Source organism: Crassostrea angulata, chromosome 8 (assembly GCF_025612915.1).
Source record: "Crassostrea angulata isolate pt1a10 chromosome 8, ASM2561291v2, whole genome shotgun sequence".
NCBI lineage: Eukaryota > Metazoa > Mollusca > Bivalvia > Ostreida > Ostreidae > Magallana > Magallana angulata.
Window position 1 is genome coordinate 6203008 of NC_069118.1, and position 27702 is coordinate 6230709.

Here is a 27702-nt window from a genome sequence, read left to right on the forward strand (position 1 = left end):
AAAAGATTCAATTGGCCCAAGGCTCCAAATTATATAATCTGTTGAAAGTGTCGGTCGTGAGAGCATCTTGGAATGAGCTTTAAAATGAACTAATTAATTTTTTCCCCAGATTTGTGCCTCTTTAAGATATGAACTTTTTGTTCGTAATGCCTTTAAATAATGCCAAAATCTCATTTTTTTTCCTGTAAAAATTGATTGATATAACACTTCCATTATTTACTTGGTGCACTATTGCAGCTACACGTATGTAAATAACCAAGCATCCAGGCTCAAAGACATATCAATATAGGAATAATCCGATTGGTGATAAATGATGAAAGCACAATGACAAAATCAGTTATCAGCTTAAAATTGCAGTACTCACCCACTTCAAGTAATGGCATCTGCCATTTTTACAAGTAATACACAGTCATATCCCTAATATAATACACATGCCGTATATAAATTCCTGAAAAGCCGATTATATGTGTTAGCTTCGGGGCAAAATAAAGAATACACATGTCATCTACTAGTACATGTAACTCCAGACGTGGTTAATTGATCTGTTCAACTTTATTTGTAAACCATGCAAAAGGAAGACTAATTCATTGAACAAAGTTATAAATCTATTATATTAAATTGTAGCTTCAGTGATGAGGAGGACTGAGGAGTATGTGTATTACCAATGATTCGGTCAAGGGAACTCTGCTTGGATACAATGCATATACAGTGTTATTTTACCTAAGTTGCACAAATAATGAATTATGTAATCGCTTCTCAGGCAGTTATCTACAGAAGTAGGAAAATGCATGGCAGGTGCACCTGACGTTATATATTTTTCTCATAATAAAAATATTAATAGATATAGGGTATATATTTTTATCATGAGAAAAAGATATAATCTCAGGTGCCTGTGGTACGTGGATCAAATTTCACAAGTTGCAAATCATCAGTGATTTTGACGTGTGACTTTGCAGCACTTCTCTCGTGCTTTCAGCTGTTCAACATTCAAATGCTAATGATCTACATGATCTGTGATGTATCTGTCATTCCCAGAAGGGAACTGGCCCCTAGGATAAGTTATAATAGTGATTGGTATTTGCTTGATCTTATTCTGTATAGAATACTGGTAACTGGAGGCCTTGCTTTGTGTTTCTGGGAAGAGACAGACTATACATGTTTGTCGTCTTTTGAGAATGAGATCGACAGTTGACTAAATCGGACGAAGGTTTGCGTCAATGGAGTATATTTCATACACAACAAACTGTGCTTTACGTAAATTTCACTTCACTTGAAATTCTCACCTGAATAACACATGATTTTATTTATGTGTCATCCATGTGTGTGTGTGCTCGTTTCGCCTGAATTTTAAACTTTTTAAAAAAAAATTCTAGAGAATAATTTTACAAGTTATATTCATATAATCACGATTGCAGGTAGACACCTTGTGAATAGTCATAATATGTTGTCAAGTGATGAATAATGACGCATATATATTTATAAACATGTATAAAGATAGAAACTGAAATCTGAAATGAATAGTTCATGTAAATTAATAATATGACGTTAGTGCAGCTAGAACGTGAACGGTCAATCACAGATTTTTTTTTACAGAAAATGTATGATATCAAAGGCGTCCACTAAAATCTGGGTATTCCTTAAACACATTCTTATATTCAAACCACGGTTTTATATCAATTTCTTTGTTTAAAACATTACAATCTTGTATTTCAAACCGCAATTCCTTTCGTTTTACATCTTCCTACACAATCAACACATACCAGAGTGACCTCTGATTATTAAAAGAAGGCTATAGGCTACATAGGCTACATAGGCTACATATACTTCCTTGGTGAATCGCAACATGCGAGGATCCAGAATATTTTTCCGTTTTTCCGGGGAGGGGGGGGGGGGTGTCCGACGATTATTTAAGTTTGCCGGGGGGGGGGGGGGGAGGTCGGAGGCATATTTTTGGTAGTTCTATATAATGTAATAAAAAGAAATCTGAATTGTGCAGGGGGAAGGGTCTGGACCCCCCCCCCCCGCCCCCTTTAGATCAAAAATGAAAAATATACTTCTATAATGTCTACAAATTATTATTCATTTCTTTCGTTGTTGTTGCATGTTTTCATACGTGTTGAGAGATTCAGAATTGCTACAATCTTGATCGCTAGTTTTCATTAAGGAAGAGTAGGTCCTATTTGTCTTCTATTTGACATCTACTCATATAACCTTTTAAAACTTAAAACTTAAACTCACTTCTAGCTAGCCGTAATGTACAATAAGCTTTAATAAAACTCCAAGCTTCATTTTTTTTTTGGGGGGGGGGGGGATAAAGAGGTCTGAAAATTCAGTCGAAATTAGATTTGTGTTTAACCCTTTTGACTTTAAAGAAAAGCCATTTGGATCTTTAGTCTAGATGTGTATATATACACAAAACTTCCGAGAAGAGAGATCAATCTATTTGATCTATGTATAGCCACATAAAAGCAGCTTCGAAACATCTCATGATAAATCGCTCTCATGAAGTAATTGTAGTGATGCAACTTTCCCCTATATATTTAGATATTATGTGTGCTGTACATATACGCTTTAGAGATATTACCCGCCTTATTCGTTAGACCGTGTTTATTGTGATTGTTGACCAAGTTTGACATGATTTGGACTAATACCAAGTATTAGATATTGATTCGCCTTCGAAAGCAGTATTATAAGTTACATAAAGATGATATACTTCATTCATTCAGAGATTTATAATTCCGTCTAATTACTACAAAAACTTCCAGACTCGCCGCCCAATTTAAGACCATTGCAATTGTTTGAAATGATAGGCAAGGCCGCCTTTAAAAGGTAGAAAATGTGAGATTTTTAAAAATGTTCTTATTCAGAGGCAGGTAAGGACATATTATAACAAAATTTCGATGTGTACTTATATCATTGTAAATTCAATATTCATAACTTCCCCATGGGTCACGATCGAAGGAATCGACATTAAGAAAACCTGTAAAGAACATATATATAGAGGTTCCAACATAAGAAAACTGATAATGTGGCATCAAATTCATAAATTGAAATTTCGGTTTGTATCAATAGTTAAGAGAAAGGGGTGGGGTGGGGGAGGTTTCATTAGGTAAAATATTTATTAAAAAATGCGAGCTATCCTTTTTAACTGAAAATACGCGCGCGCTATCTAGAGTTGGTCATTTTTAATATTAGTCAAATATAAATTACTGTTAGTATCGGATTATTTTATGATTATTATGATAGTCGTGAACATGTGGTTCGAAGGATTTCAAGTTTGTAGTCACCATATACCAGACACCATAATACATGGTATCAAATGGAGGTGGTATTATATAAATATATATCAGTAAAGAAAAAAATTCTAATTGAAAATAGAAGCTGCAGTTGGTATCATATTTAAATGAAAGTTGTCAAAGTTAAATTGAAAGTTCAAATATTTGTTATAACTCCTGGAGTTAGAGGGAGTAATTGCTACCGTAACGATGAGCGATGTAGCCCATAGGCCTTATGAAACATATTTGCTGTGCCGTTAAATCAAACATCCCCAAATCCAAATTTGTTGTAAAATGCAGTTAATGCCCAGAATATATTATAATACTCGAAATATTTATTCCTTCCAATATTTCAGAAGAACACACTGCCATGTATTATACACCTGCAGCAGTTAACACAAGAAAATGAAAGTCCAAAATGAAAGTAAAAGTAGAGGGCACTCCTTTTACACCGACCCTACGTAATCAATCAGCGTGTACACAAAACACAACTCACATGATGAACGAAGAGTCGCAAGAAAACCCGACAACGCGTGAGAATAAACGTCATTTTTACACATTTACTTTCAATCAATATACTTTGCATGCATTGTTATCGTCAAATTAATTTGTACACATTGCCAAAACACAGTGTCATCACCCCATATTGTAAAGTTATTAAACTGCACCTTGCATCATGCTATCAAAATAAAAAAAAGTTAATGATTGAAACAGATGTTGAGTGAGCGAGCTGCCACGATGGCGCATGTTTATGTTATGTCAGGTCGGTTGACTGTTGTCCTTTTAGGATTTTCTGGATCAATTTTGTCGCTTGATCTGTAAACTATTGTCAATGACACGTTGATTTGTTCAATAAGGGTTGAATAATAATCTTACAAATGACGCAGAGGATTCTATTTTCAGTCAAAGATGGCACAAAGAGAGATGAACAGACTGAAGGGGATGGAGGAAACCTTGCATCTGTTGAACAGAAAGATGCCTTTAAAGAAGATCCATTGTCAGAAATAGAGGGTACTTGGCTTTATTTATGAGGAATTATCAAATAGAAACTATTCACATTGATGATTCACATTTTTTCTCAATTTATGAACATTTTCTATTTAAAGGTATGAGGCTGACCCATCTGTTAGTTATGTGCTTTGATTTTAGCCTAAGTTTTATGGTTAACATGCATGCAATGTATTAACATGACATTGCCAACCTGTCAATCTTTTAAAGTTATTTTCAACAAACATGAAGAAAAAAAAACGCAACACATGGAATGTCATACCGACAATATACATTTTTTTATATGATAAATGTCATATGAATTTTTTATGAAATACAGGCACGTAGCATCACTTCTCACAGCCACATTTTTCTTTAATTTACATAATACATAATATTGCATCATAGGGGAGTTGCCCCCCCCCCCCCACTTTCAAAAACAATTCTATGTGCCTGAAATAACTGTAAAAAAATTAAAGATGAAGAAGTTCTGTGATGTGTTATATTGTGCTAATAATGTAAATTTCTAGAATTGATCTTATTTGACTGCAAGGGTTTTATACATATTTTTGAAGATGAATGGAGTGTACACAATGAAACGTTTGAAACAGTCAGTGGTGAGGAATCTGACGTGGAGGATAATGTCGAACCCTACCCTGTCCGTCAGCGGGAGGAGAATCCTGACCTCCCGGAGACCTGCACGGTGCTGGAGACGCCCCAGGGCAGCAAAGTGTATGTTGTGGGGACCGCCCATTTTAGTACTGAGAGTCTGAACGATGTCACTAGAGTAAGTGTGTTTTTAAAATATGTCAACATGCAGCTTGTAGATCGGATGTAAATCAATAAAATACCAGTGTGTTACTTGTAAATGGAGGGGATTTAGCCCTGCAGTGAAGGCTTAGCTGTATACTGTAAACATCTTTAAATTAATTTCACATGTCTAAAATTTCACGATTTCCTGTGTAAGTACCTCTAATGGTGTTTTTAATTTCACGGATAATCGATTTCTTATCCAAGAAAGGTAAATCCTGATTGTAAAAAAATCTGATGAGTGATGAACCTGCATCATGTATATACATTATCTTCTTTTGAATAACGTAAAAATAAAGCCTTATTCACATTAAGTTCTTTATGTGAATAATAACACAAGATTGTGTTGAATGTTATAAGAACTGGTGTATAAAGCACATTTTATATTTTGCACCTGAAAATTAGGGGGAAAACTTAAAAGTAATAATCAAAAGAAGTACACCTTTATAATCAATCAATCTTAAAATGAACTGCTCATTATGAATGCCAATCGCAGACAACGTCATGGTTGTAAAGGAGTCTTTGGAGAGATGTCCGGATAATAAGTGACAATTAACACCCGTGTTCACAATGGCTTCGATTAGGCAACAGAGATAAAGGTGAAACGAATCTTCTGTTATAAATATTGTTTAATTATGATATTATTTGTAATAAATTAACGTAATACTCATGCTTGGTATATTTAATGAATTTTAAATATACTATGATTGCAATAAACAAGTGGTAACTTCGGCCGCTCAAGCACACATGCATCTGTAATGGCGGCCTACACGGAGATGGTGAATGCACAGCTCGATATTCAGGGGGGCTTAATGTTCACGGAAAATTATCTGACCGTGAACATAGTGAAATTAAAAACACTGTAATGTTTTCCATGTCTACAGTAGTACAGTATATCTATCATCTTTACTGAATAACTATTTTACTAAATTGAAAGTACTTGTAGTTTAAAGAACTAACAGGAGAGATCCAATATCAGCTTTATTCATATAGTTATATTACATGTATGTGATAGCAAACCTAAACAATCTCCGATCCTCAGCCATGTCCGATAACTTTAAATTAGCCAGATTTTTTTCATTCATACCATAAATCTGCCTTCACAGGGAAATTTGATAAGTCTTCTAGTGTAATACGATCAGGTATTCAACGAAATGCTTGGCTTAGTGGGTCCAAGGAGATCTACTGTAAGTTCAAAAGGTAAAGGGGCCTAAGCCTCTGATAAACTGGTACAACCTTTTTTTTTTTTTAAACTAAATTGATTTTAACTTGTATATATTGTATTCACCATTCCAGGTGATACAAGCGACACAGCCAGACATAGTATCAGTGGAATTATGCATGGACAGAATCAAAATACTCCAACTGGACGAGGACACGGTGCTAAGAGAAGCCAAAGACATGAACTTTCAAAAAGTTAAAGCAAACATTGCTCAGGTATATGTACATGTACATGTAACGTCTATTTAAACTTTCTATTCAGGTCAATGTGAAATTGAGAAAAACATAGAAAATTGAAGAAAATAAAATGATTGAGAAAATTTAGTCAAGTAAAACTTATCTTACAAGCCTTACAACTATTTAAATTTTTTTCTCTATAAATGAAGAAAAAAAATTGTCATATCAAATAATTGCATTATTTTAAGTCAACTAATTGCATTTGATTGCGTCATATGAATGAAGTTTGTTTTTGATTACAGAACGGACTGGTCCAAGGCTTATTCAATGTAATGTTGTTGAATATTTCGGCCCGCCTAACCAAAGAGCTAGGGATGGCCCCAGGTGGAGAGTTCAGACAAGCTTACAAGGAGGTTAGTCAAACTCAGTAAATATCTTCTAGTCAGTGTAGATATAGTACTGAAATATTACTACCGAGTCACCATAGTGCTCAAATTAACATATAGGTCACAAGCATAGTGTTAACATGGGTTAGAGAAAGAAGAGGTATTTCCATTGGTAAATAGTTTACATAGACAAAGAGGAAAGTCAGACATAGTGATTAAGGGGTCAAGTTAACATGGTGATGATAACCTAGAGGTCATTTAAATCATATGATAACGTAGATGTCAGTTTAACATGGTGATAATACAGGGGTTGGATAATGGACAGTGCTAGGATAAGCGTTATGAGAACAAATATGATATTATTAAAAAAAATAATGAAGAAAGGTTGTGATAACATAGCATAAAATTATGTGATATAACATATGCAAATTTTTTCTTTTGTTAGTTTTATTTGTAATGGGAAGGTTGAAATATTCATGACTGTTAGATATGTAAAGTCTAAATGTATTTTTATTTTTGATTTTTCACCAGGCTAAGAAGATCCCCCGCTGTAAGCTACACCTGGGTGACCGCCCCATACACATCACCCTACAGAGGGCGTTCGCCCTTCTCTCCTGTTGGCAGCTCGTCAAATTTATCTGGCATGCGTGGAACTTTGATGAACCAATTAGGTAGATTCCTTGTAGAAATCTTATAGCTACATATTAAAGTGAGTTAGGAGAGACTAGAGCTTTGGTTACAAAACAAAGAATTCTAAGGCTTGTGTCTTGTTTAATTTGTTACTTGACTAATGACGTTCAAATTTTGATGAAGCATTTGAAATGCCATGTCAATCATTCTTGGCAATAAAAACAGAGATATAAAATTGGAAATTTTGAGCTCAAATCATGTCTATATCCTTATAATATACACTCTGTATAATTTTGCATTTAATTCATAGGTTTTAAAATCTATCGACTATTGAAGCAATCTTTTAAAATGCCAAAACTATGGATAAATTTGTCATACAGACAGATTTACCCCTATACATTATTATGAAGTTCAAAGGATTTTTTGGGGGGTATCTTATTTTGAGAGCATTCCAACCATGCCTTTCTTTCAATTAAAGCATGTGAAATTGAATATAAAAGATAAATAGGAACAAAATCAAGTTGTGAATTGGCCTGTATTGTAGTAAAGAAGATGTGGAGAAATTCAAAGGCAAGGACCTGCTGGAACAACTCCTGGCCGAGATGACGACTGAGTTTCCCGGCCTCAGTCAGGTTGTGATCGAGGAACGAGACACGTTTCTAGCTCACTCACTAAAAATGGCAGCTGAGCCAATCCATGCTCCAAATGAACCAAAAGGTAACCAATCAAATCACTCTGTTCATGTTGTATTATTTGTGGATTTCAAATTGCATTAACCAATCAATCATGCTGGTACTTTTACATTGTGAATTGCAGATACAATATATACAGTTACTTAAATATCACGTCTTGTATGTTAAGATTTGTTTTCTTTTGACCTGAGAAAAAAAATACAGTTGTAAATTGTATACTTAATTGAAGAAAAAGTAAAAAGACTTGTACATGCCAGACTTACTCTCTTTATATACTTTATGGTTGTTAATGCAACATCAAGGCTAGTTATTTAAATGTATGGGATGCTTATGATACATTTATCTATGTATGTCAGTAACTGACTGACTGATCCCCGCCTCATGTTACAGGTTACATCCCCACGGTGGTGGTTGGGGTGGTGGGGATCGGTCACGTGTCCGGAATCAAGGCCAACTGGGAGAAAGAGAAATACAACATCGACCAGATCATGGTGTAAGGCATCACACTTCCTTAATACAAACAAATGTATACAGACTGCATGTGTTCATAACAATGCAGATGAAAATATGACTTTTTAAAAGCATGTGTTGCAGATATATTAAAGGAGTTTGAAGAAAGGTGAATTATGAAATTCAAATTTTAGCTTTTCAAGTATAACTTCATCACCTAATATTTCAAAACTATTAAAAATAAAACAGAATTGAAGACATTATTGTTTTCTTGAATGGAACAGTAATAATGTTATTTACTTTTACTCTTATCTTGTCCACAGGATTCCAGAAGTGTCCAGAGGCAGAAAAGTGATGAAGTACCTTTTTCGACTATCATTCTATGGAGCTGTTTGTTTTGGTTGTTATAAATTTTACCGTGTTGTTGTACCTCTGCTGACATGACCACGCCCTTTACAGGTCACCAATGATTCTATAGCAATGATCAACCAATGGCAGTTAAACCCAGTCAGCCAAAAGTCACGGCAGAGATCTCTGGTGTAGGGATATATGGCTGTTCCCGTAATCTCTCCACTGTTTAATGGTTACCGTAACCTAAATTCTTTTCTTTTTTTACACATAGATTTACGCAAGTACCTGTAAATATATAATTAAAGTTTATATTCGGGCCATATTTCTAGTCAAGTGCATATATGCACTTAATTACATTCATACAATATTCAATTTTCCTGTGGATTTTGGAGAGAACTGGATTTTTTGTTCCTTTATTATTTAAATTTACAGCTTGTTGTTGTGTTTTATATTTATACCTGCATATTTGTATATTTGCTGTTGTTTTTCTCCTTTTATGTGAAATTGGTTATATGGTTTAAAATCAAATATATATCCTATATATATGTCTTTATAGATATACAGGAATATGATACAAGTGATTCAAGAAAAATCTGTTTTTTAATTTATATTTTTTTCCTGATGATGTTCATCTGATTTAATCAAATCCTTTGAGCCTCTTACAATGATTGCTACACCTCATTTGATCAGATGTTATGAATGAATGTAGGTCAAATTCTATGTAATAATCATTCTACGTCACAAGCATGTTCAGCAGAGCGGGTGCTTGCTTGGCTCGCAAGATTCTTTGTTACAAATACAATGTATAGGTAATTTTGGCATGGGCTTGCAAGCACCCTCTCTGCTAAACACGGCTCTGGTCTTCCTTGAATGCCGCGGTTCTTCTGTTTTTGTATCAACAAAACTCAATTTACACCTTTTGGTACCCTTGAGACACTATGGTATATATATTAGGAGTCCGAGGGAATGCATTTTAAAACCATAAGATGCATATATACCGTATTTAAAAGGCAGGTTAATGCAGTAATTACACATCACACCATCCTAAAGATGGGCAGTTGATGTTACAAGCAGTCAACTGAGAGATCTATCAGACGCTACAGCATGTCTCATGCTACTGTCTTCCTATAACTGTATATTGAAAAATAAAATTTGGGGTCATGGTCACCAAAATACTTTCTGGAAGACTACATTTTTAAGCAACACAAAATTTAGCTACATATTTTATAAGGTAGATCAAAATTAAACTTATTACTAAAAAATTGGAACGTTCTGACTGAGGAGAAAACTATAAGAAATTGTTCCCCAAAACAGTATGTACCTTGACATTATGATAATTACACTATCAATTGATAACACAAACGAAATATGTTTATTAACTATATCTTTCCCTCGGTGCAATTACATGCATTCCAGGTAATGGCCAGAGACTAGTACTGTTTAATTCGTTGGATTAACTAATACGTGCAGTTTCCGGAATCAACATGTTTTTAAAATATATTCGTGGAGCATACTCTTTAGAATTACTTTTTGTTAATAATTGTTACATTAAAAGCAGTCATGCCCATTGTCCACAGGAACTTATCATACACACTCAAACTCGATAAACTCTCACAACTTTATCATCAACAAAGATATAACCACACGTGTTGATTAAATGAACATACTATTATTATTGAAACACGCGTTTAAAAAGATATTTATTTCTACAATATAATTACATGTGCATAGTTCACAAATGTTACGATAGGGTGCGGTCTATTTTTACTAGGGCGGAGAAAAATCTATATATGGGAATTTAGATTAGTGGGTCAAACAACCTGTATGTGTAATATTGATACACATTGCTAGTTATCCAAGTGACCAGATTTGAAGTTTTGCTAGATAAAGTTTAATGAAATAGCCAACTGTATTTACCAGATCAAGTAAACAAAGATTGTTAGCTTGGAATTTGGCAAACCTGATGCAATTTAATTAGCCAAACCCTGCAATACGGAAGTCTGTATCAACATGTTATATGCGATACCGTTGCAATTTGATTTCTGTATATTTTGGAAACCATGTGATACAAAAGCAGTACATCACATCAGGAGTCTAAGCTGTATTGCAACGTACAACAGCGCGGACTGGACGGAGTCCCACTCGTCACAGCTACTTTCCCGCCATGTCAACTTCTTCTTGTGCCAGTATGCGTGATAAAAATTTAGCAATGCTTCGTTATGTTGATCTAACTTAACGTCACACACGCCCAACATTAGATACACAAGATGAGCAGATTTGTGGCCAGAGAAAAGAAAATCCGAAAGTTCCATCTTCAGAAGCTTTACTTGGCAAACGTTGTACATTTGGGCGAAACACATTGCCTTCAGAAAGATGGCGTATGGGGGTGGCGGGATAGACACTCTTGCCGAGTTATTTTTCACAAGCAGTATTTCCAGTCCTATTTCTTTTGGATATACTGGCATCGCTCGAAGTATCTCAAAATCGTAGGAGACACCCATTGATGCCTTTTCCACTTTCGTCAAATTTCCATTACAGAAATTTTTCTTGTATGCTTTCTCAGTATGATGCGCATAGCGCGAACTGATATAAAGAACACCTTGATCGTTCTCAATTGTGCTTTCGTATTGTCGGATGAATTTTAGAGCTTTACTGTAGTCTCCCATGCAGTAATACGCCGTCGCTAGAGATAACCTTCCTCTGCTGATATCGGCAGAGCAGGTTTCTTCCAATAAACCCAGGGCTCGTCTGATTTGTCGGTACCGAAAACGAGCGCACCTGCGAGGGTCATTCAGACCTTTGTATAGGACGATTAAAGCAATGTGTTGTAACACTCTGTACTGATACAAGGTCACCGTATCGTGCATGAAATGGTAGAGCTGCGACTCCTCACTTGTTAACAAAGTCGCTGTATTGTTCAATTCTGTTTCTAGACTCTCGATGTTTGGATTTACAGCTTCAATCGATTCTAATTCAGTGAAAAAAGCATTATCTTCTGTATCCTCTGATAGCGAATTAAATTCATTTTTATATTTTACTCTTAAGGTTTTGAATTCTTCGTTCGAATCGAAAGCGCTTAATGGACAATCAAGTATTTGAGTTCTGGCTCCTGTAAGAGCTTCTTTGAGATGTTTGAGGGATGGACACCTCAGTAGACCCCTCCAGCCTTCTCCGTACATCTCCGACAGATTTATGAACATCGACTCGCGTGCCTCTTCGTCCAACTTTCCATGGAACATATTATTTTCCCTTACAAAATAGTTGGGACAGAAGCCATTGTCCACCCACGCAATTAGTCGCTTGAGACACATTTCAATACAGGATACCAAGCGATCTTTTCTCCAGTCATGTCTTGGGGTCTCTTCGATGGTCCAGAACATCAACGTTTTCATAAAATATGAGCACATTATCCCTCGGTCATCACGAAAAGCTTCTTTTGCCAACAGTTTGAAAATCCCGTACACGAGGAATTGGGTGTCATTAAAGGTATAAACCAGTCTTTTCTCGGCAACTGAAAAAGACAATCTCCATACCATAGGATCAAATGTCCAGTATCCGTGTTGATCAACGATTTTCGGACCAATTGCTACCACGTGACACCCCTTTTTGTATATGTCTTCTATGAGGCAACGGTCCGGCCAGCCATGGGGTCTTTTTCTATGGTACCATTCCATGGCGTCTGACGGCCAGTGCGAACATTTCAGACAATGCGCGTCATCCTGTTCTGTACCCTGCGCTGCCACTCTCTTGACACAAGGCCCATGAGTTTCTTCGTTGTCTTGTAAGAAAGAGGATATGTAAGCTGAACTAGAAAGGTATAATTTTCCGCCATCTTTTACTACAGCTGCATCCAAGTTCTGTCCCGATATATTTGGATTTACCAGTACAAGTTTCACATACCCTTTTGGATTTGATAAAGACGCCTCCATCTTCACAGCACAAAATCTGCGCGGAATATCTTCTGGATGTTCCGAAGCAAGTGTTCTTTTATCGACATACATTCTATCAACATCAGTACCATTCATACGGAAACCTTCGGAGGAACTCCCTGTTGGAATAACTTCAACATGTGGCCCGTAGTCAGTAATCTTTGAAAGAATATCGTTCACTCGTCTGATCAGTCTCTGAACTGGTAGATATCCAACAGCATTGATTAAGCTGCCCGCTAAAAGATCACATAAGTCTTTATCGTCGCTCCACATCTTTATCAATGACAAAGGTCGTCGAATCACTTTTTAAACAGCTCTATGTCACAGGCTCAATCAATCTCGGAGTGAGCACGATAGAATAGCATTGCTGATCTAAATAAATCTGAATTTCATTCGAAAATATAATTTATTTCCTGTCATAAAATACTAGTAATTATAAGAGGATTTCCTTCCGCAATCATAATAGAGTTAGATTATTCACGCTTCCATATTTTTGATAATGTGATGCTTTGAGAATATATATTATCACTGAATATGGTGTCCCGAAGCGATCTTTCTTAAAAGTATTAAAATTACGAATTAAAGTCGATTGATTTTTCTAGCTTAAGGTGGCACGGGACATTTTTTTATACATTTCATTGTAGCCAGGTGATGTGTGTTTTCGGAACTCTGTAACTAGAATTTCCTCAGTTCCAATTCAGCACAAATACCTTTAATTCACTCGTTATAAGGCTAATCACCAATTTCTGAAGAAAATTACTAGTCCAAACCTGTAAAATTTTCTACATACTGGTTTTTATGAGATTTCGACCCTTTCATATTTTGCTAATTTTTCATGATTTTTCAGTATTTTAGACCAGCCAATTCCTTGCAAAGGGTTGACCTTCCGTACCGTGTGCATGTTGCACCATCACATGTCAGAAACTTACCGGTGTATAGTTTACAATGTCCCATCCACCCACTTTTCGTGTTATTTACCCTCCTGTCTGTAACTTGCAATTTCACTGTGTAAAGTCAACACCACAGTCATAGCCGCAAGTTTCGCATTTTACTTCTGATTCTCATGTACCTAACATATGGGGCCTACACATTGCATATTGATTTCAACAAGAGACATTCCTCTAACTAATGATAATCATTAAAAATCATTTCATGAATTTTAGCAACACTCATTAGCCTTCAAGTACAACAATTCTCAATTTTACAAAAATATACTACACATGAGTTTGAAATGATGTCTTTCAGTTGTCCTTCACTTAAATTTTGTGAAAAATGAACACTAACGCGCACATGATCTCATCCGGTTGTAGTAACACAATAACGATACGGATAGAGACACGACAAGTCTTTAGAGATCTTTCAGTTATATGTGGTGAAGATGGAAGGAACAAGAAAATTAAGAGGATCAGCAAGACGAAGACATGGTCATCTACTTAAATATCAAGAAGAAAAATTAACTAGTAAATACAGGATGAAAAACAAATCATTAATATTGTTTTACACTTGAAATCTTGTTTTACACAACTTATCAGTCGTTCTAGACAGGAAGTTTGCCTTGTCAACACAGTAGAAACATTCTGCGACCAGACATATCGTTGTTGTCCAAACAAGCTAAGGCAACAGTAGCCAGAGAGCTGAGTGCACCATTGGAGGAAAACTCCGAAGATCCTGAAGTGTTGGACTTGATCGTAGATTGCATAGAGAAGGAACGAATGCTTGCTGTTTTCTGTCGAAATTTGGTGTAAAGGTTTCCTTAAAATGGTTTTAACAGTACGGAGAACCACAACACGACAACTAGCAAAGACGTCATCCTGCCGTGTATAGCACAAACAAGATGCTAAAATGCCTAAAACCAACAAGTTGTGGTTTGCCAAAACTTCTTAAACCACCAATTAGAGAAAAAAAACAGTCGAAAGTTTGTAACAGTTTTTGACAAAACAGATGCTAAGTTTTAACCTATGCTTATGTGTTGCTCTCTCTCTCTCTCTCTATCTCTCTCTCTCTCTCTCCAAAGTAACATATTAAACATTCTCTGAGATATCTGTGCATTTCTGTCCTTTTTTTCGTACAGAAAACGTATTACAGAAAATAAAAATCAACCATGAATAGTTATAAAATCTGAAGACTCGATTTTATACTGTATGCGAATGTCTTTTTTAATGTGAAAAGGTGAATGGATTGATAGGAATTAAGATCTGCGTAACGTGTACTCCTAACATCCTATTTTATATGTGTGAAAAGAAAAAGTCCAAACAATCTGAAAACGTGTTTCAAAGTGCCAAATACTTCAAATTTGAAGAAATACATGCATGGGTCATCGATTTTCTTTATAGAAGTGTTTGCAATACTAATATTAATGCAATCTCTTTTGAAACATGTAGAATCTCAAAATGAATTGTGTGCCTCTATGGTGTAACTCTCCATATCCAAATTTTCGTTTGATTTCGGTTACTTTTTACTGTACATTAGCAGGACTGAGGATATGTACACATGATATACGCATAAAATGTATATATTATATGTATGTATTATAACCAAACCGGTTTTAGAATTTCTAAAATACCAAACGATTGTAAACTCACAATGATATACATAAAGGAAAACCTCTACTGTTTCTTACTTTATAATAAAATTAATGCAGGTATTTTAATCAATTTAATATGAAAATGATATTGTGTGTGTGTGTGTGTGTGTGTGTGTGTGTGTGTGTGTGTGTGTGTGTGTGTGTGTGTGTGTGTGTGTGTGTGTGTGTGTGTGTGTGTGAGAGAGATCATTGGCATCTCACAAAATTATTTTCTCAGTGTCTGGTAATAAATGGGATAAAAAGAAAAAACGCTTTCGTTTTGCAATTAGTGTTGCTGTCTTTTTCATATATATATATATATATATAATCCCGGCATTGGTATTTGGCAATGCTGGCTCTAATACGTGATTTCAATTTCCGTCATCAACTTCCGTTTTTAACTAATATATCGTAGAAACAGGGACATGTAATAAATCCTCCAATTAGTTTCGTTATAACTGATCACATAAAACAATCTAGCCTTTGTATGTATATAGCAATATGTATTCACACAACCAAATTCTCACAACATACATGAATGAAATTTTTAAAAAAGCGCCACATAAACCCGAGCAACGTATTTTATCTCCCTAAAATAGGTAGAACAATTATAAATGGAAAAAAAATATTATAGCTCAGTCCACTCACTAGTATAAACATTCTGTTATTATACTCAATGAGTGCGCTGCGTCGCTATTACAAATAAAAGGATAACATTAGAAGATTTCTTAAATGGACTACTAGTAAGCCGGTTGAAACGGATGCTTTTGAAATTGAGTCTAATATGTATTTGGAACAATTTATGACACATACGCAAAGGCGCTCACAACAAAAAAAAGGTAACCTCAGTGAGATGTTTTTGAAATGTTTTTGAAGTAAGAAGCTTATGTTGACTAATCCAAGTCCATGTACTACAACAATTGTGTTCACACATTAAGTAGACCTGCATGTGGCTTTGATCACGACCACTCATCAAATCTCAACGATTCATATATTTCACCATAGTGTCTTTTACTAATTAACAATTTTTAATTGTCAATGATCATAGGTCATTGACAATTAAAAATTGTTAATTAGTAAAAGACAATAGTAAGGACATCACATCAGGAGTCTTAACTGCATAGCAACGTATAACAGAGGCGCTTGGACCGAGTCCCACTCGTCACAGCGACTATGCCGCCAAGTCAAAATCTTCTTGTGCCGGTAGGCATGATAAAAATGACGCAGTGCTTCGTTATGTTGGTCCAATTTTACGTCACACACACCCAACATTAAATATATAAGGTGAAGAGCAGACTTGTGAGCAAAGGAAAGACAATCTAAAAGTTCTATTTCCAAAATTTTCACTTTGTTGAAATCGTATTTTTGGGCGAAACACATTGCCTTCAGAAAGATGGCGTATGGGGGTGGCGGGATAGACACTCTTGCCGAAGTACTTTTCACAAGCAGTATTTCCAGTCCTATTTCTTTTGGATATACTGGCATCGCTCGAAATATCTCAAAATCGTAGGAGATACCCATGGACGCCTTTTCCATTTTCGTCAAATTTCCATTACAGAAGTTTTTCTTGTATGCTTCCTCTGTATCATTCGGATAGCGCGAACTGATGTAAAGAATACCCTGATCGTTCTCAATTGTGCTTTCGTATTGTCGGATGAATTTTAGAGCTTTGGTGTAGTCTCCCATGCAATAGTACGCCGTCGCTAGAGATAGTCTTCCTCTGCTGATATCGGCAGAGCAGGTTACTTCCAATAAACCCAGGGCTCGTCTGATTTGACGGTACCGAAAACGAGCGCACCTGCCATGGTCATTCAGACCTTTGTAGAGGAAGATTAAAGCAATGTGTTGTAAGACTTTCTTCTGGTACAATGTCACCGTATCGTGCATCAAATAATCGAGATGCGACTCTTCTCCTAGTAATAACGCAACAGTGTTGAAAAATTCTTTCTCGAGGCTTCTAAAGTTTGGATGAGCGTTTACAACTGATTCCAATTGAGTAAAGAACGCATTGTCCTCTACGTCCTCCGGGAAAGAACTAGAATCATTTTTATATTGCATACTCAATGTTTTAAATTCTTTGTTCGGATCGATAGCGCTTGATGGACTATCAAGTATTCTATGTCTTGCTCCTTCAAGGGCCTGTCGGAGATTTTCAAGGGACGGACACCTCAGTAGACCCCTCCATCCTTCTCCGTATAACTCCGACAGAGTCAAGAACATCGACTCGCGGGCATCTTCCTCCAACTTTCCATGGAACATATTGTTTTCCCTCACAAAATAGTTGGGACAGAAACCATTGTCCACCCACGCAATTAGTCGCTTGAAACAGATCTCAATACAGGACACCAAACGCTCTTTTCTCCAAAAATCTTTTGGAGTCTCTTCGATGGTCCAGAACATCAAAGTTTTCATGAAATAAGAACACATAACTTCCCATTTATCACGAAATGCTTCCTTTACCAAAAGCTTAAAAATCCCATACACAATAAACTGGGTATCATTAAAAGTATAAACCAGTCTTTTCTCGGCAACTGAAAAAGACAATCTCCATACCATAGGATCAAATGTCCAGTGTCCGTGAATGTCGACCATCTTGGAACCAATTGCTACCAAATGACATCCCTTTTTGTATATGTCATTGATAAGGTGACGATCCGGCCAGCCATGAGGTCTTTTTCTATGGTACCATTCCATTGCGTCTGACGGCCAATGAGAACATTTCAGACAATGCGCGTCATCTTGCTCCGTTCCAAGTTGTGACACTCTTCTGACACAAGGCCCGTGGGGCTCCTGATCCTCCTGAACAAAAGTCAATATGTAAGCGGAGCTGGATACGTAGAATTTCCCGCCAACTGGTACCACTGCTGCATCTAAATTCTGTCCCGATTTATTTGGAGTCACCAGTACAAGTTTCACATACCCTTTTGGAATTGATGAAGACTTTTCCATTTTTACAGCACAAAATCTGCTCGGAATATCTTCTGGATGTTCCGATGCAAGTGTTTTCTTGTCGACATACATTCTATCAACATCAGTACCATTCATTCGGAAACCCTCAGACCAACTTCCGGTCAAAATAACTTCTACATTTCTTCCAAAGTGATGAATTTTTGACAGAATATCGTCTATCCGTCTGTTCAGTCTCTGAACTGGTAGATATCCAACAGCATTGATTAAGCTGCCCGCTAAAAGATCACACAAGTCTCTATCGTCGCTCCACATAGTTATCATTGAAGCGAGGATCTTTTAAAACAAATACATGTCATTGATGCAGACATCAACTTGGAAATAAGGACATAAACTGTGATTACAAATATAGTTTTTAAATTCTTCCTGTTTTTGAATATGATCGTGGTGATGCCAATAGGATGAAACCATTCTTCCTTGTTGAAAAATGATGTTAACTAATTAAGAAGTTAATTAACGTTTATTTTAGCACATAATTCCGCAAAGCAGGAATTGTTGCTAAAGAAACAGTAAATAATACTGCCGTGTTTTTAAAATACCATTTGTTCTCCAATTGCTTTATTTATACATGTATAAGTTAAAATTACTTTTGTTGTGAAGTAAATCTCAAACTTACAACCAATCAACCGATTCCCCTTAGGCATTCAACAAGCATTCAATTGCTAGCAACCCATCTATATATATTTTTATCTTATCTATATTAAAGGGACTTTAATTTGATTTGAGATCAAAAATGTTCATTCTATTTTTAGCTCACCTAGGCCAAAGGCTCAAGTGAGCTTTTCTGATCACAATTTGTCCGTTGTCTGTCGTCGTTGTCGTTGTTGTCGTCGTCGTTGTTGTAAACTTTTCACATTTTCATCTTCTTCTCAAGAACCACTGGGCAGATTTCAACCAAATTTGGCACAAAGCACAACTAGGTGAAGGGAATTCAAGTTTATTTTTCAAATGAAGTGCCACGCCCTCTTTAAAGGGGAGATAATTGAGAATTATTGAAAATATGATGGTATTTTTCAAAAATCTTCTTCTCAAAAACTATTCGGCCTGAAAAGCTTAAACTTGTGTGGAGTCATCATCAGGTAGTGTAGATTCAAGTTTGTTCAAATCATGGTCCCCGGGGGTAAGGAGGGGCCACAAAAGGGGGATAAATTTTTATTTAGGAATATATGGAGAAAATCTTTTTAAAAATTTCTTTTAAAAACTATTTGGCCAAGAAATCTCAAATTGGCGTGTAACCATCCTCAGATAATGTAGATTCAAGTTTGTTCAAATCATGGTCCCTTGGGGTAGGGCGGGGCCACAATGGGGAATAATTTTTTTATATAGAGAGAAAAACTTTTCAAGTCTTCTTTAAAAATATTCTGGGAAAGTTTTCGGTCCAAAACTCAGTACGTATACTTAGTGTGAAAGCACAGGTTATGCAGATTTAAGTTTGATGAAACCATGATTCCCTAGAGAAAAGTGGGGCCACGAAATGGGGGGGATATAAGAATAAAGAAAAATCTTCTTACAGGTACAACAACAAAAGGGGCTTGGTATTTACCAAAACATAAGAGGTGGATAAAAATTGGCAGCTTTTCAATTTTTTTTTAGCAAGATCTACTGTACTCAGTTGTCAAGATATAGAAAGTTGTACTTTACGGACTCTCTTGTCCGATGCGCTTGGAAACACTTGATCCACTACTGCCATCTTCCAGTCACAGCGATGGGCTGAACTGTCCTTCAATAAAACGACATCACCGACGGATAGGTTTCTTTGGTGCTGTGTCCACTTTTGTCGACTTTGAAGGGTGACTAAATATTCCCTACGCCATCGTTTCCAGAAGAGGTCTGCAAGTAGTTGAACTCTTTTCCACTGAGCTTTGAAGGCATCTTTCTCATCAAATGGTCCAGGCGGTTCTCCTCCTTTGTCTGTTTTCTGGGTCAGAAGGGTATATGGAGTGAGAATAAATGGGTACTCTGGATCGGTTGGAACTGGTACTAATGGTCTTGAGTTAATAATGGCACAAGCTTCAGCTAAGAACGTTATGAGGGTCTCGTGTGTCAACTTCTTTGCTGTACCAGTAATTAATAAAGAGTCTAGAATTTGTCTTGTAAGGCCTATCATCCTCTCCCATGCACCGCCCATGTGGGATGAGTGTGGAGGATTAAATATCCATACAGCTCTGTTATCCAACAGAAACTGTCCAACGGGTCCATCTTCTACATTAATGGTATGAATTCCTAGACTTTCGGTTGAACCCACAAAGTTTGTGCCACGATCCGATCTAAATTCCTGTACTCTGCCTCGTATAGCGACGAATCTTCTCAGAGCGTTAATGAAAGACGAGGAACTCATCTCTTCGACCACTTCTATATGGACAGCTCTTGAGGAAAGACAAGAAAACATCACTGCCCAACGTTTAGCGTGAGCCAGTCCTCCTCTGGTACGACGTGCAGCAACTTCCCAGGGTCCAAAGGTATCCACTCCCACGCTTGAGAATGGAGGTCCTGGAGATAACCGATCTTGAGGTAAGTCCGCCATTATTTGATGCTCAGGTTTTCTTCTCATCTTTCTGCATGTCACACAATTGTATATTACTGAAGATACGATTCGCTTGGCTCCGGTTATCCAATAACCGGCTGATCTAATCGAGCCTTCAGTGAAGTGGCGTCCTTGATGCTTCGTGAGCTGATGGTAATGGCGCACCAACAGTGTAGCAATATGATGCTTCCCAGGAATAATGATGGGGTTCCTTTCATGGTTGCTCAAATCTGACTTGGACAATCGGCCTCCAACACGTACGATACCATCGCTATCTAAGAAGGGGTGTAATTTCAAGAGCGAGCTTCCTCTGTTGAGATCTTTGTTTTCTCTAATGCATCTAATTTCTTCTAGGAATGCTTCATTTTGGACCTCTCTAATTATGTGTTTCTCTGTCTCAAGATACAGTTTGACATCCTTTGCCTTATTGCAGAAATGCCAACCTCTGCACTGTGATGTTCCACTCCAAGCCCTAGCTATGTGTTTCAGGCGTGCGATTCCTGCTACCAAACCATTCCACGTTGAATATTTAGTGAATTTCCCAGTTCCAAGAGATGATTCTCCAATGTGTAGCTTCTTCACTGTAAGTATTGGTCGAATCTCTTTGTCACTCTCTGAGTCTACGAGTTCGTGCTCTAGTGGAACTGTTTCGTCAGCTGTCTTCACTGTGTTTTGGTATTGATGGAACCATTGTTTTGGACCACAAAGCCACAGACTGTTTTTCATGCTTTCAACTGAGACTGGTCTGGTCGCTTGATCTGCGGGGTTGTGTTCTGAAGGAACATAGCTCCATTGTTCCGGTGAAGAAACTTTATGTATCTTTTCAACTCGGTTGCTAACATAGGTATAGAATCTCCTGGTTCTGTTGTAGATATAACCAAGAACAACTTTGCTGTCAGTATGGAAATGCATTTCTTTGGGATCAATATCCAGCTGTTCTTTGATGATCTTGGATATCTCAATTCCAAGCACTGCAGCGCATAACTCTAACCGAGGGATGGTGACTGCTTTCTTAGGTGCAACTTTTCCTTTTCCCATAATGAAGCCGCAATGTAGATTGCCATCTTGGTCCTCCGCTCTGAGGAAAGCAACTGCTGCAACTGCCTCTTCAGACGCATCTGTAAACACGTGGACTTCTCTCTTGAAAAGCTTTTCAGGAGATACCGGGAGATAAGGACGAAGGATTTCCAGGTTTTCAAGAAATGGTAGCTGCTGTTTCCACTGGTCCCATTCCACTTGATACTGTTCAGGTAAATGTTGATCCCAGTCAGTAGATTCCTCAATGAACTTTCTTAGCAGCAGTTTACCTCTAACGAGAACTGGGGCAACAAATCCTATAGGGTCGTAGAAACTGTTTAAACAGGAAAGTACTCCACGGCGTGTATATGGTTTCTCATCTAAGGAAAGTCTGAAGGTGAATGAATCTGTTCGGAGATTCCAGCTTAACCCTAAACTTCGCTGTATAGGAAGATTCTCTTTAATGAGATCTAAAGACATCAAGTCTTTGGCTAAGTCTTCAGTGGGAAAGTGGCTCATAACATCACTGCTGTTAGACACAAATTTGTGAAGCCTAAGCCCTCCTTCTTCCAGTAGCGCTTGCTTTGTTCTTTCCATCAAACTGACGATTTCTTCTGGGGATGACATCGAGATCAAACCATCATCAACATAGAAGTTGCGTTCAACGAAACTTCGAACGTCACTTCCGTATTTATCTTCGGCAATATGTGCAGTCCTTCTAAGTCCATATGTTGCAACTGCGGGTGATGGACTGTTGCCGAAAACATGAACGCACATTCTGTATTCCACCAATTGCTTCTGTGGATTGTTGTCTAAGTACCAGAAGAAACGTAGATAGTTTCTGTGGTCTTCTCGGACTTTAAAACAGTGAAACATCTGTTGTATGTCAGCCATGGCACCGATGTTATCAAGTCTGAACCGCAGTAGAACACCAAGAAGACTGTTTGTTAAATCCGGGCCTGTCAGAAGGACATTGTTCAGTGACACACTATTACACTGGGCTGATGAGTCGAACACCATCCTAACTTGATCAGGTTTCTTCGGGTGGTATACACTGAAAATAGGTAAGAACCAACACTCTTCATCTTCCTTTAATGGTGGTGCTAGCTCTGCATGTTTTGCATCAAATATACGTTGCATAAAGGTGAGTGCGTGTTCACATTTAATTGGGTTCTTCCTCAGGCTATTATCTAGTATCGTTGCTCTTTTCAATGCTTGCTGTCTATTATCTGGAAGTCTGTATCTCGGTTCTCGGAATGGTAATGGGGCAACCCACTGGCCACTTTCATCACGATAAAACTCCTTGTCCATGATGGCTAGGAATTCTTTATCTTCCACAGACAGTCCTGGCTTGTCATCGTCAGGAGATGTCTGGAAAATGTTCTGTCCAATTGGTTCGTTTCCTTGTGGATGTTTAAGGAGTGCATCACACTGTATTTGTTTAGGTAGGGTCTCCTTGACAATGATGTTGTTTGGACATGGGGTAGCCAAAGTATTCCTTCCATCAGACATAACTGAGACTTTGTTTGCAACAACAACATCCGGTCTGTGAGTTCTTCCGAGACAAACCTCTCCAACAATCACCCATCCAAGATTAAGTTTCTGTGCATGTGGCGTATTTGGAGGTCCAACTCTTTGCTCGAGAACATGATGTACATCTCCAAGGTCACGTCCAATCAAGAGAAGAATGTTGACGTCTTCATCAAGTGGCATCATATGAATTGCTATGTCTTGTAGATGAGGGTAAGTGTCTGCTACCTCTGGGGTTGCTATCTCTTGTCGATTAGCAGGAATTTCGTCACACTCGATAACTGTAGGAAGATTGAATCGACAACTTCCATCTATAGATTCAACAACTAATCCATTGACTTTTCTTCCACTGCATGTAGATTGACCACTGCAAGAAAACAGGGTGTATGCTTCTGATTCACTTTGGATGTTGAAGAAGTCAAATAATTCGGATCTAGCAAGGGTACAGTTGCTCTGTTCGTCGATGATTGCGTACACCTTGATAGCGCATTCCCTTTTGCCGTAAGGATAAACATTGACAGGTAGAACTTTTGCACATGATCGACCACTAAAGTTATTGCCACAGAGTTCAGTACATTTATTTGAAACGTCAGTTCTCCTTGCAGACCTCTCCCCGCCGTCAACACGTCCAGATCCTGATTCTGTCCTCTCCCATCCACAAGATGCTTTGGGTTCAAACTTCTTTTGGTCGATATGCAACGCTGTGGCATGACGAGAACTTCCACACACGTCACACTTTATGGTAGCTGTACAGTTTCTTGACAGATGTTTAGAGTCACAGCATTTATAACAAAATTCAAATTCCCGCAATAAATCCTTTCTCTCCTGTATAGGTTTAGCTCGAAAGGTTCTGCACTGATTTAAGGAATGACTTGCTTTGTGTATTGGACATCTTGATGTTCGTTCCTGTGTTTCTTGTATGTTTCCGTCATCAGCTTCAAGATCAGTTTTTCGACTGTTGACAGGAAACGATCGCTTTGGTTCGTAAGTTCTTTTCTCCGATGTAGTTAGTGTAGATGAACTATCGGTATGAAAAGCTGGGTCATTTTTTACAATGCTGAGATCCCGGATAAAACTCACAAGGAATTTAAATGGGGGGAATGGAACTTCGTAATATTTCTTGTACTTTGATGCTTGAGATACCCATTTTTCTTGAAGATTTGGGGGAAGCTTGCTGATAATAGGAATGACACCAGAAGATGAGTCATAGTATGAGAGGAGTGTAGCATATTGACCATTCTCCTTCGCTGATTCTATTTCGGTCAATATATCAAGCAAATCATACAACATCTTTGGGTCCTTCATAGTTATCTTGGGAAATTTGTTGAGTTTGTTCTTTAGGGCGGATTCAATCATTTCGGGTCTTCCATAGCTCTCTTCTAAACGTTCCCATATACGATAGAGTCCTTTCACTGGGTCGTTGATGTTGGATCCTCTAATGCTGCTTGCAAATCTCTTTGACTCTGGTCCCAACCATTTTATCAACAAATCCATTTCTTCAAACGCGGAGATGTTCAGTTCTTTCACTATGCTTGTAAAGCTAGCTTTCCACGTCTGGTACGAGTCAGGTCTGTCATTAAATGGACTAAATCGTGACATCAGGAGGTCTTTCTTTAGGAGAAACTGCGTCAAGTTTTCAACTACTCCAGGAGATGAAACTGGAAGAGTTTCTGGAGCTGTTGCACAAGGTCTGTTGTTATCTTGTACACTTGCAGATTTCCTTGGTATACTGTTTCTGGTGTTACTATGGAAATGATCATCTAGGTCGCTCTGCTTGTCCAATTCCTCAAATGATACGTAGTGGCTTTTCGGTTCACTTAGGACTGATTGTTCACTAACGTATCTCTCAGTGTATTGTTGTCTTACTCTTCTTGGGGACTCATAGTTACTGAGAAGGTGTTGCTTTGACAATGACACATGTGATCTTTGATCTTCAAGTTCCAATTGTTCCATTTTTGCTTCGGTTAATTCCTTTTGTATTTTAAGATTTTCTTTTTCCTTGAAAGAATATTTCGTCTTTTCAGGTTTACGTGTAGGACTTATATGTTTATTCCTGAATTCCATTGATCTGGTAGTCGAAATGGATGCTTCTGATCTTGTTCGGTATTCAAAACTCTCTGTTAGAATTTCAGCCGCATCTAGAAGAAGGTCAACAAGTTGCCTCTCGAAGTTGTTGATAATGCCTAAACATTTCTGGTGACGTATCATCTGATTATCTAGCTCAAGTTCACTTTCATTGGTGCGTGTTCGATTAAGAAAGGAAATGAGTGACTGATAGCTATCCATATATCCATATTTGGCCATTTCTACTCTGCTCTCCACGTTCCGTAGATATTTGATGTCGGTGCAAGAATCATCAAAGTCGGTCAAAATAGTTTCGAATTCTCTCCAATCCTTCTTGAGATTCCGTAAGTAGTAGTCCAGATTCGATTGGTACATGGCTTGGCCTCCAGAAGTCAATGTACGCATCCTTCTGTCCATGTAATCCATAGCTGAACACTTTTTTTACTATTCTGCCTTTGCCTACAGATAGTTAACCAACACAACAATCCAGTGCTTCGTATTTATTGTGTATGCGGTAAAAAACTGAAACAAAAACAAAGTATGAATTACTCATACGTTCTCAAAAACAATGTACATGTAAAGACAAAATGCATATAATATAATTGTAATGAAAGAATAGAAATGAAAAAATAACAGTATTGAAGATAAGGTCCAAAAAACAATGAATTTTAACACAAATGGGTTTCCATAGAAAATTGTAACAAACGTACGTTATTAACTTAGATTGACAATGACAATAATGGCGTTCCATACTTTTTAGAGATAATGAGAAATTTACTTATAAACTGCATTTATATAAAAATACGAAACAGTAAACATATAAATGAATAGCCGCGTATGTAATATAAATCAACAGAAAACTACTTACAGTGTGTGGCAGCATAGGAATACGAAAAACATGTTGGGTGAACTAAGTGTCCTTGTGTGGGTCACACAAACAACAAACAGGAAGTCAACAATTAGGAAAAGTAACTCTAAATCATATAATGAAAGGATAACTCTAGGTTCAAAAAAGAAAGATAACTGCAGAAAATACATATCAATATGATAATGGTAGATAACTCTAAATGTTTTTAGATAATAATTAAACTTTAGCGAAATACACAATCATACAAAATCTTGTAAACAATACAGATACTGTAATGCTAATTTGATCAGAATTAAGGCAAGTGTTCCTCAGGTGAGCGATGTGGCCCCTGGTTCTCTTGTTTATGTATAAAATGGTTTATTGGTTCATTTTGAATGATTGGCCAAAATGCTGAATGTTAAAGTCAAGTTACAAGCGAGATACAGAGGTATTAAATCATTGTATTGTAAACATAACTCGAGTCTTATGTTTGTTTACAAATAATGTAATGTAGAGAATTACCATTTCTTTGACAAAATGACTCGTGTAAAAATTTTTTTAAATAAATTCAATGTGTTCATAAATACTATTACTAACAAAAAGAGCAATATTTCATTGAAACTTACCAATACAACATATATTTAAGCAATAACAAAACCAGAGCTTTGTTTACAAAACAAAGAATCTTTCTTGTAACTCAATATTTGGCATTCAAATTTTGACATAGCATTATGAATTCCTATGTTTATCATTCTAAATATTAAAAATGGAAAAACAAAATTTGAAAATGTTAATCTAAAATCGTGTCTAGGTCCCTTTATACAATTAATCAATATACCAGTAAATCGACCAATTATTCAATAAAACATTTCATCAGGTGGTATGAGACACCTTAATGTTGTGACCTAATATAAATTAAAATGAATAATAAAATAAAGTATGATTTCATAAATAGTTTCTTTTCCAAAATTGTTACCTAACAACATAGAGCAATGGGTTATTGGGTTCCAACAAATCTTTGAGTTATTGGGGAATATGTGGGGATTAAATTTGTTTACCTTTCGGCAATGCTGGCTCTAATACGTGATTTCAATTTCCGACATGAACTTCCGTTTTTAACTAATATATTATGGAAACAGGGACATGTAATAAATCCTCAAATTAGTTTCGTTATAACTGATGATAAAACAATCTGAATTTGCACATATATATATATATATAGCAATATGTATTTACACAACCAAATTCTCACAACATACATATATGAATTTTTTTAAAAAGC

The 27702-nt window shown here is 36.9% G+C and overlaps 4 protein-coding genes across 5 annotated transcripts; 1 reads left to right on the plus strand and 3 right to left on the minus strand.

Annotated features, from left to right (window-relative positions):
- Positions 1-3693: 3693 nt before the first annotated feature.
- On the plus strand, positions 3694-9761 carry LOC128161658 (traB domain-containing protein-like). 2 transcript variants are annotated; one of them, XM_052824979.1, is made up of 9 exons: positions 3694-3808; positions 4179-4286; positions 4838-5049; positions 6369-6509; positions 6773-6883; positions 7388-7527; positions 8031-8203; positions 8569-8671; positions 8952-9761. In XM_052824979.1, the coding sequence occupies exons 1-9, from the start codon at positions 3694-3696 to the stop codon at positions 9070-9072; spliced, it is 1224 nt and encodes a 407-aa protein (XP_052680939.1). In that variant the 3' UTR covers positions 9073-9761. The 2 variants fall into 2 exon arrangements, with proteins under 2 accessions (XP_052680939.1, XP_052680940.1); XM_052824980.1 differs by lacking the exon at positions 3694-3808 and adding an exon at positions 3830-4038 and having other exon boundaries at positions 8952-9760.
- Positions 9762-10671: 910 nt separating this feature from the next.
- LOC128160508 (uncharacterized) lies at positions 10672-13238 on the minus strand. The gene has a single exon (XM_052823840.1). It carries the CDS (start codon positions 13179-13181, stop codon positions 11061-11063), a length of 2121 nt encoding a protein of 706 aa, XP_052679800.1. The 5' UTR covers positions 13182-13238; the 3' UTR covers positions 10672-11060.
- Positions 13239-15982: 2744 nt separating this feature from the next.
- Positions 15983-18811, minus strand: LOC128160126 (uncharacterized). Its single transcript, XM_052823398.1, has one exon. It carries the CDS (start codon positions 18700-18702, stop codon positions 16570-16572), a length of 2133 nt encoding a protein of 710 aa, XP_052679358.1. The 5' UTR covers positions 18703-18811; the 3' UTR covers positions 15983-16569.
- Positions 18812-20053: 1242 nt separating this feature from the next.
- On the minus strand, positions 20054-26700 carry LOC128159207 (uncharacterized). Its single transcript, XM_052822267.1, has 2 exons — positions 26442-26700; positions 20054-26095 (listed from the first exon to the last, which is right to left on the minus strand). Exon 2 carries the CDS (start codon positions 25997-25999, stop codon positions 20054-20056), a length of 5946 nt encoding a protein of 1981 aa, XP_052678227.1. The 5' UTR covers positions 26000-26095; positions 26442-26700.
- Positions 26701-27702: the final 1002 nt, after the last annotated feature.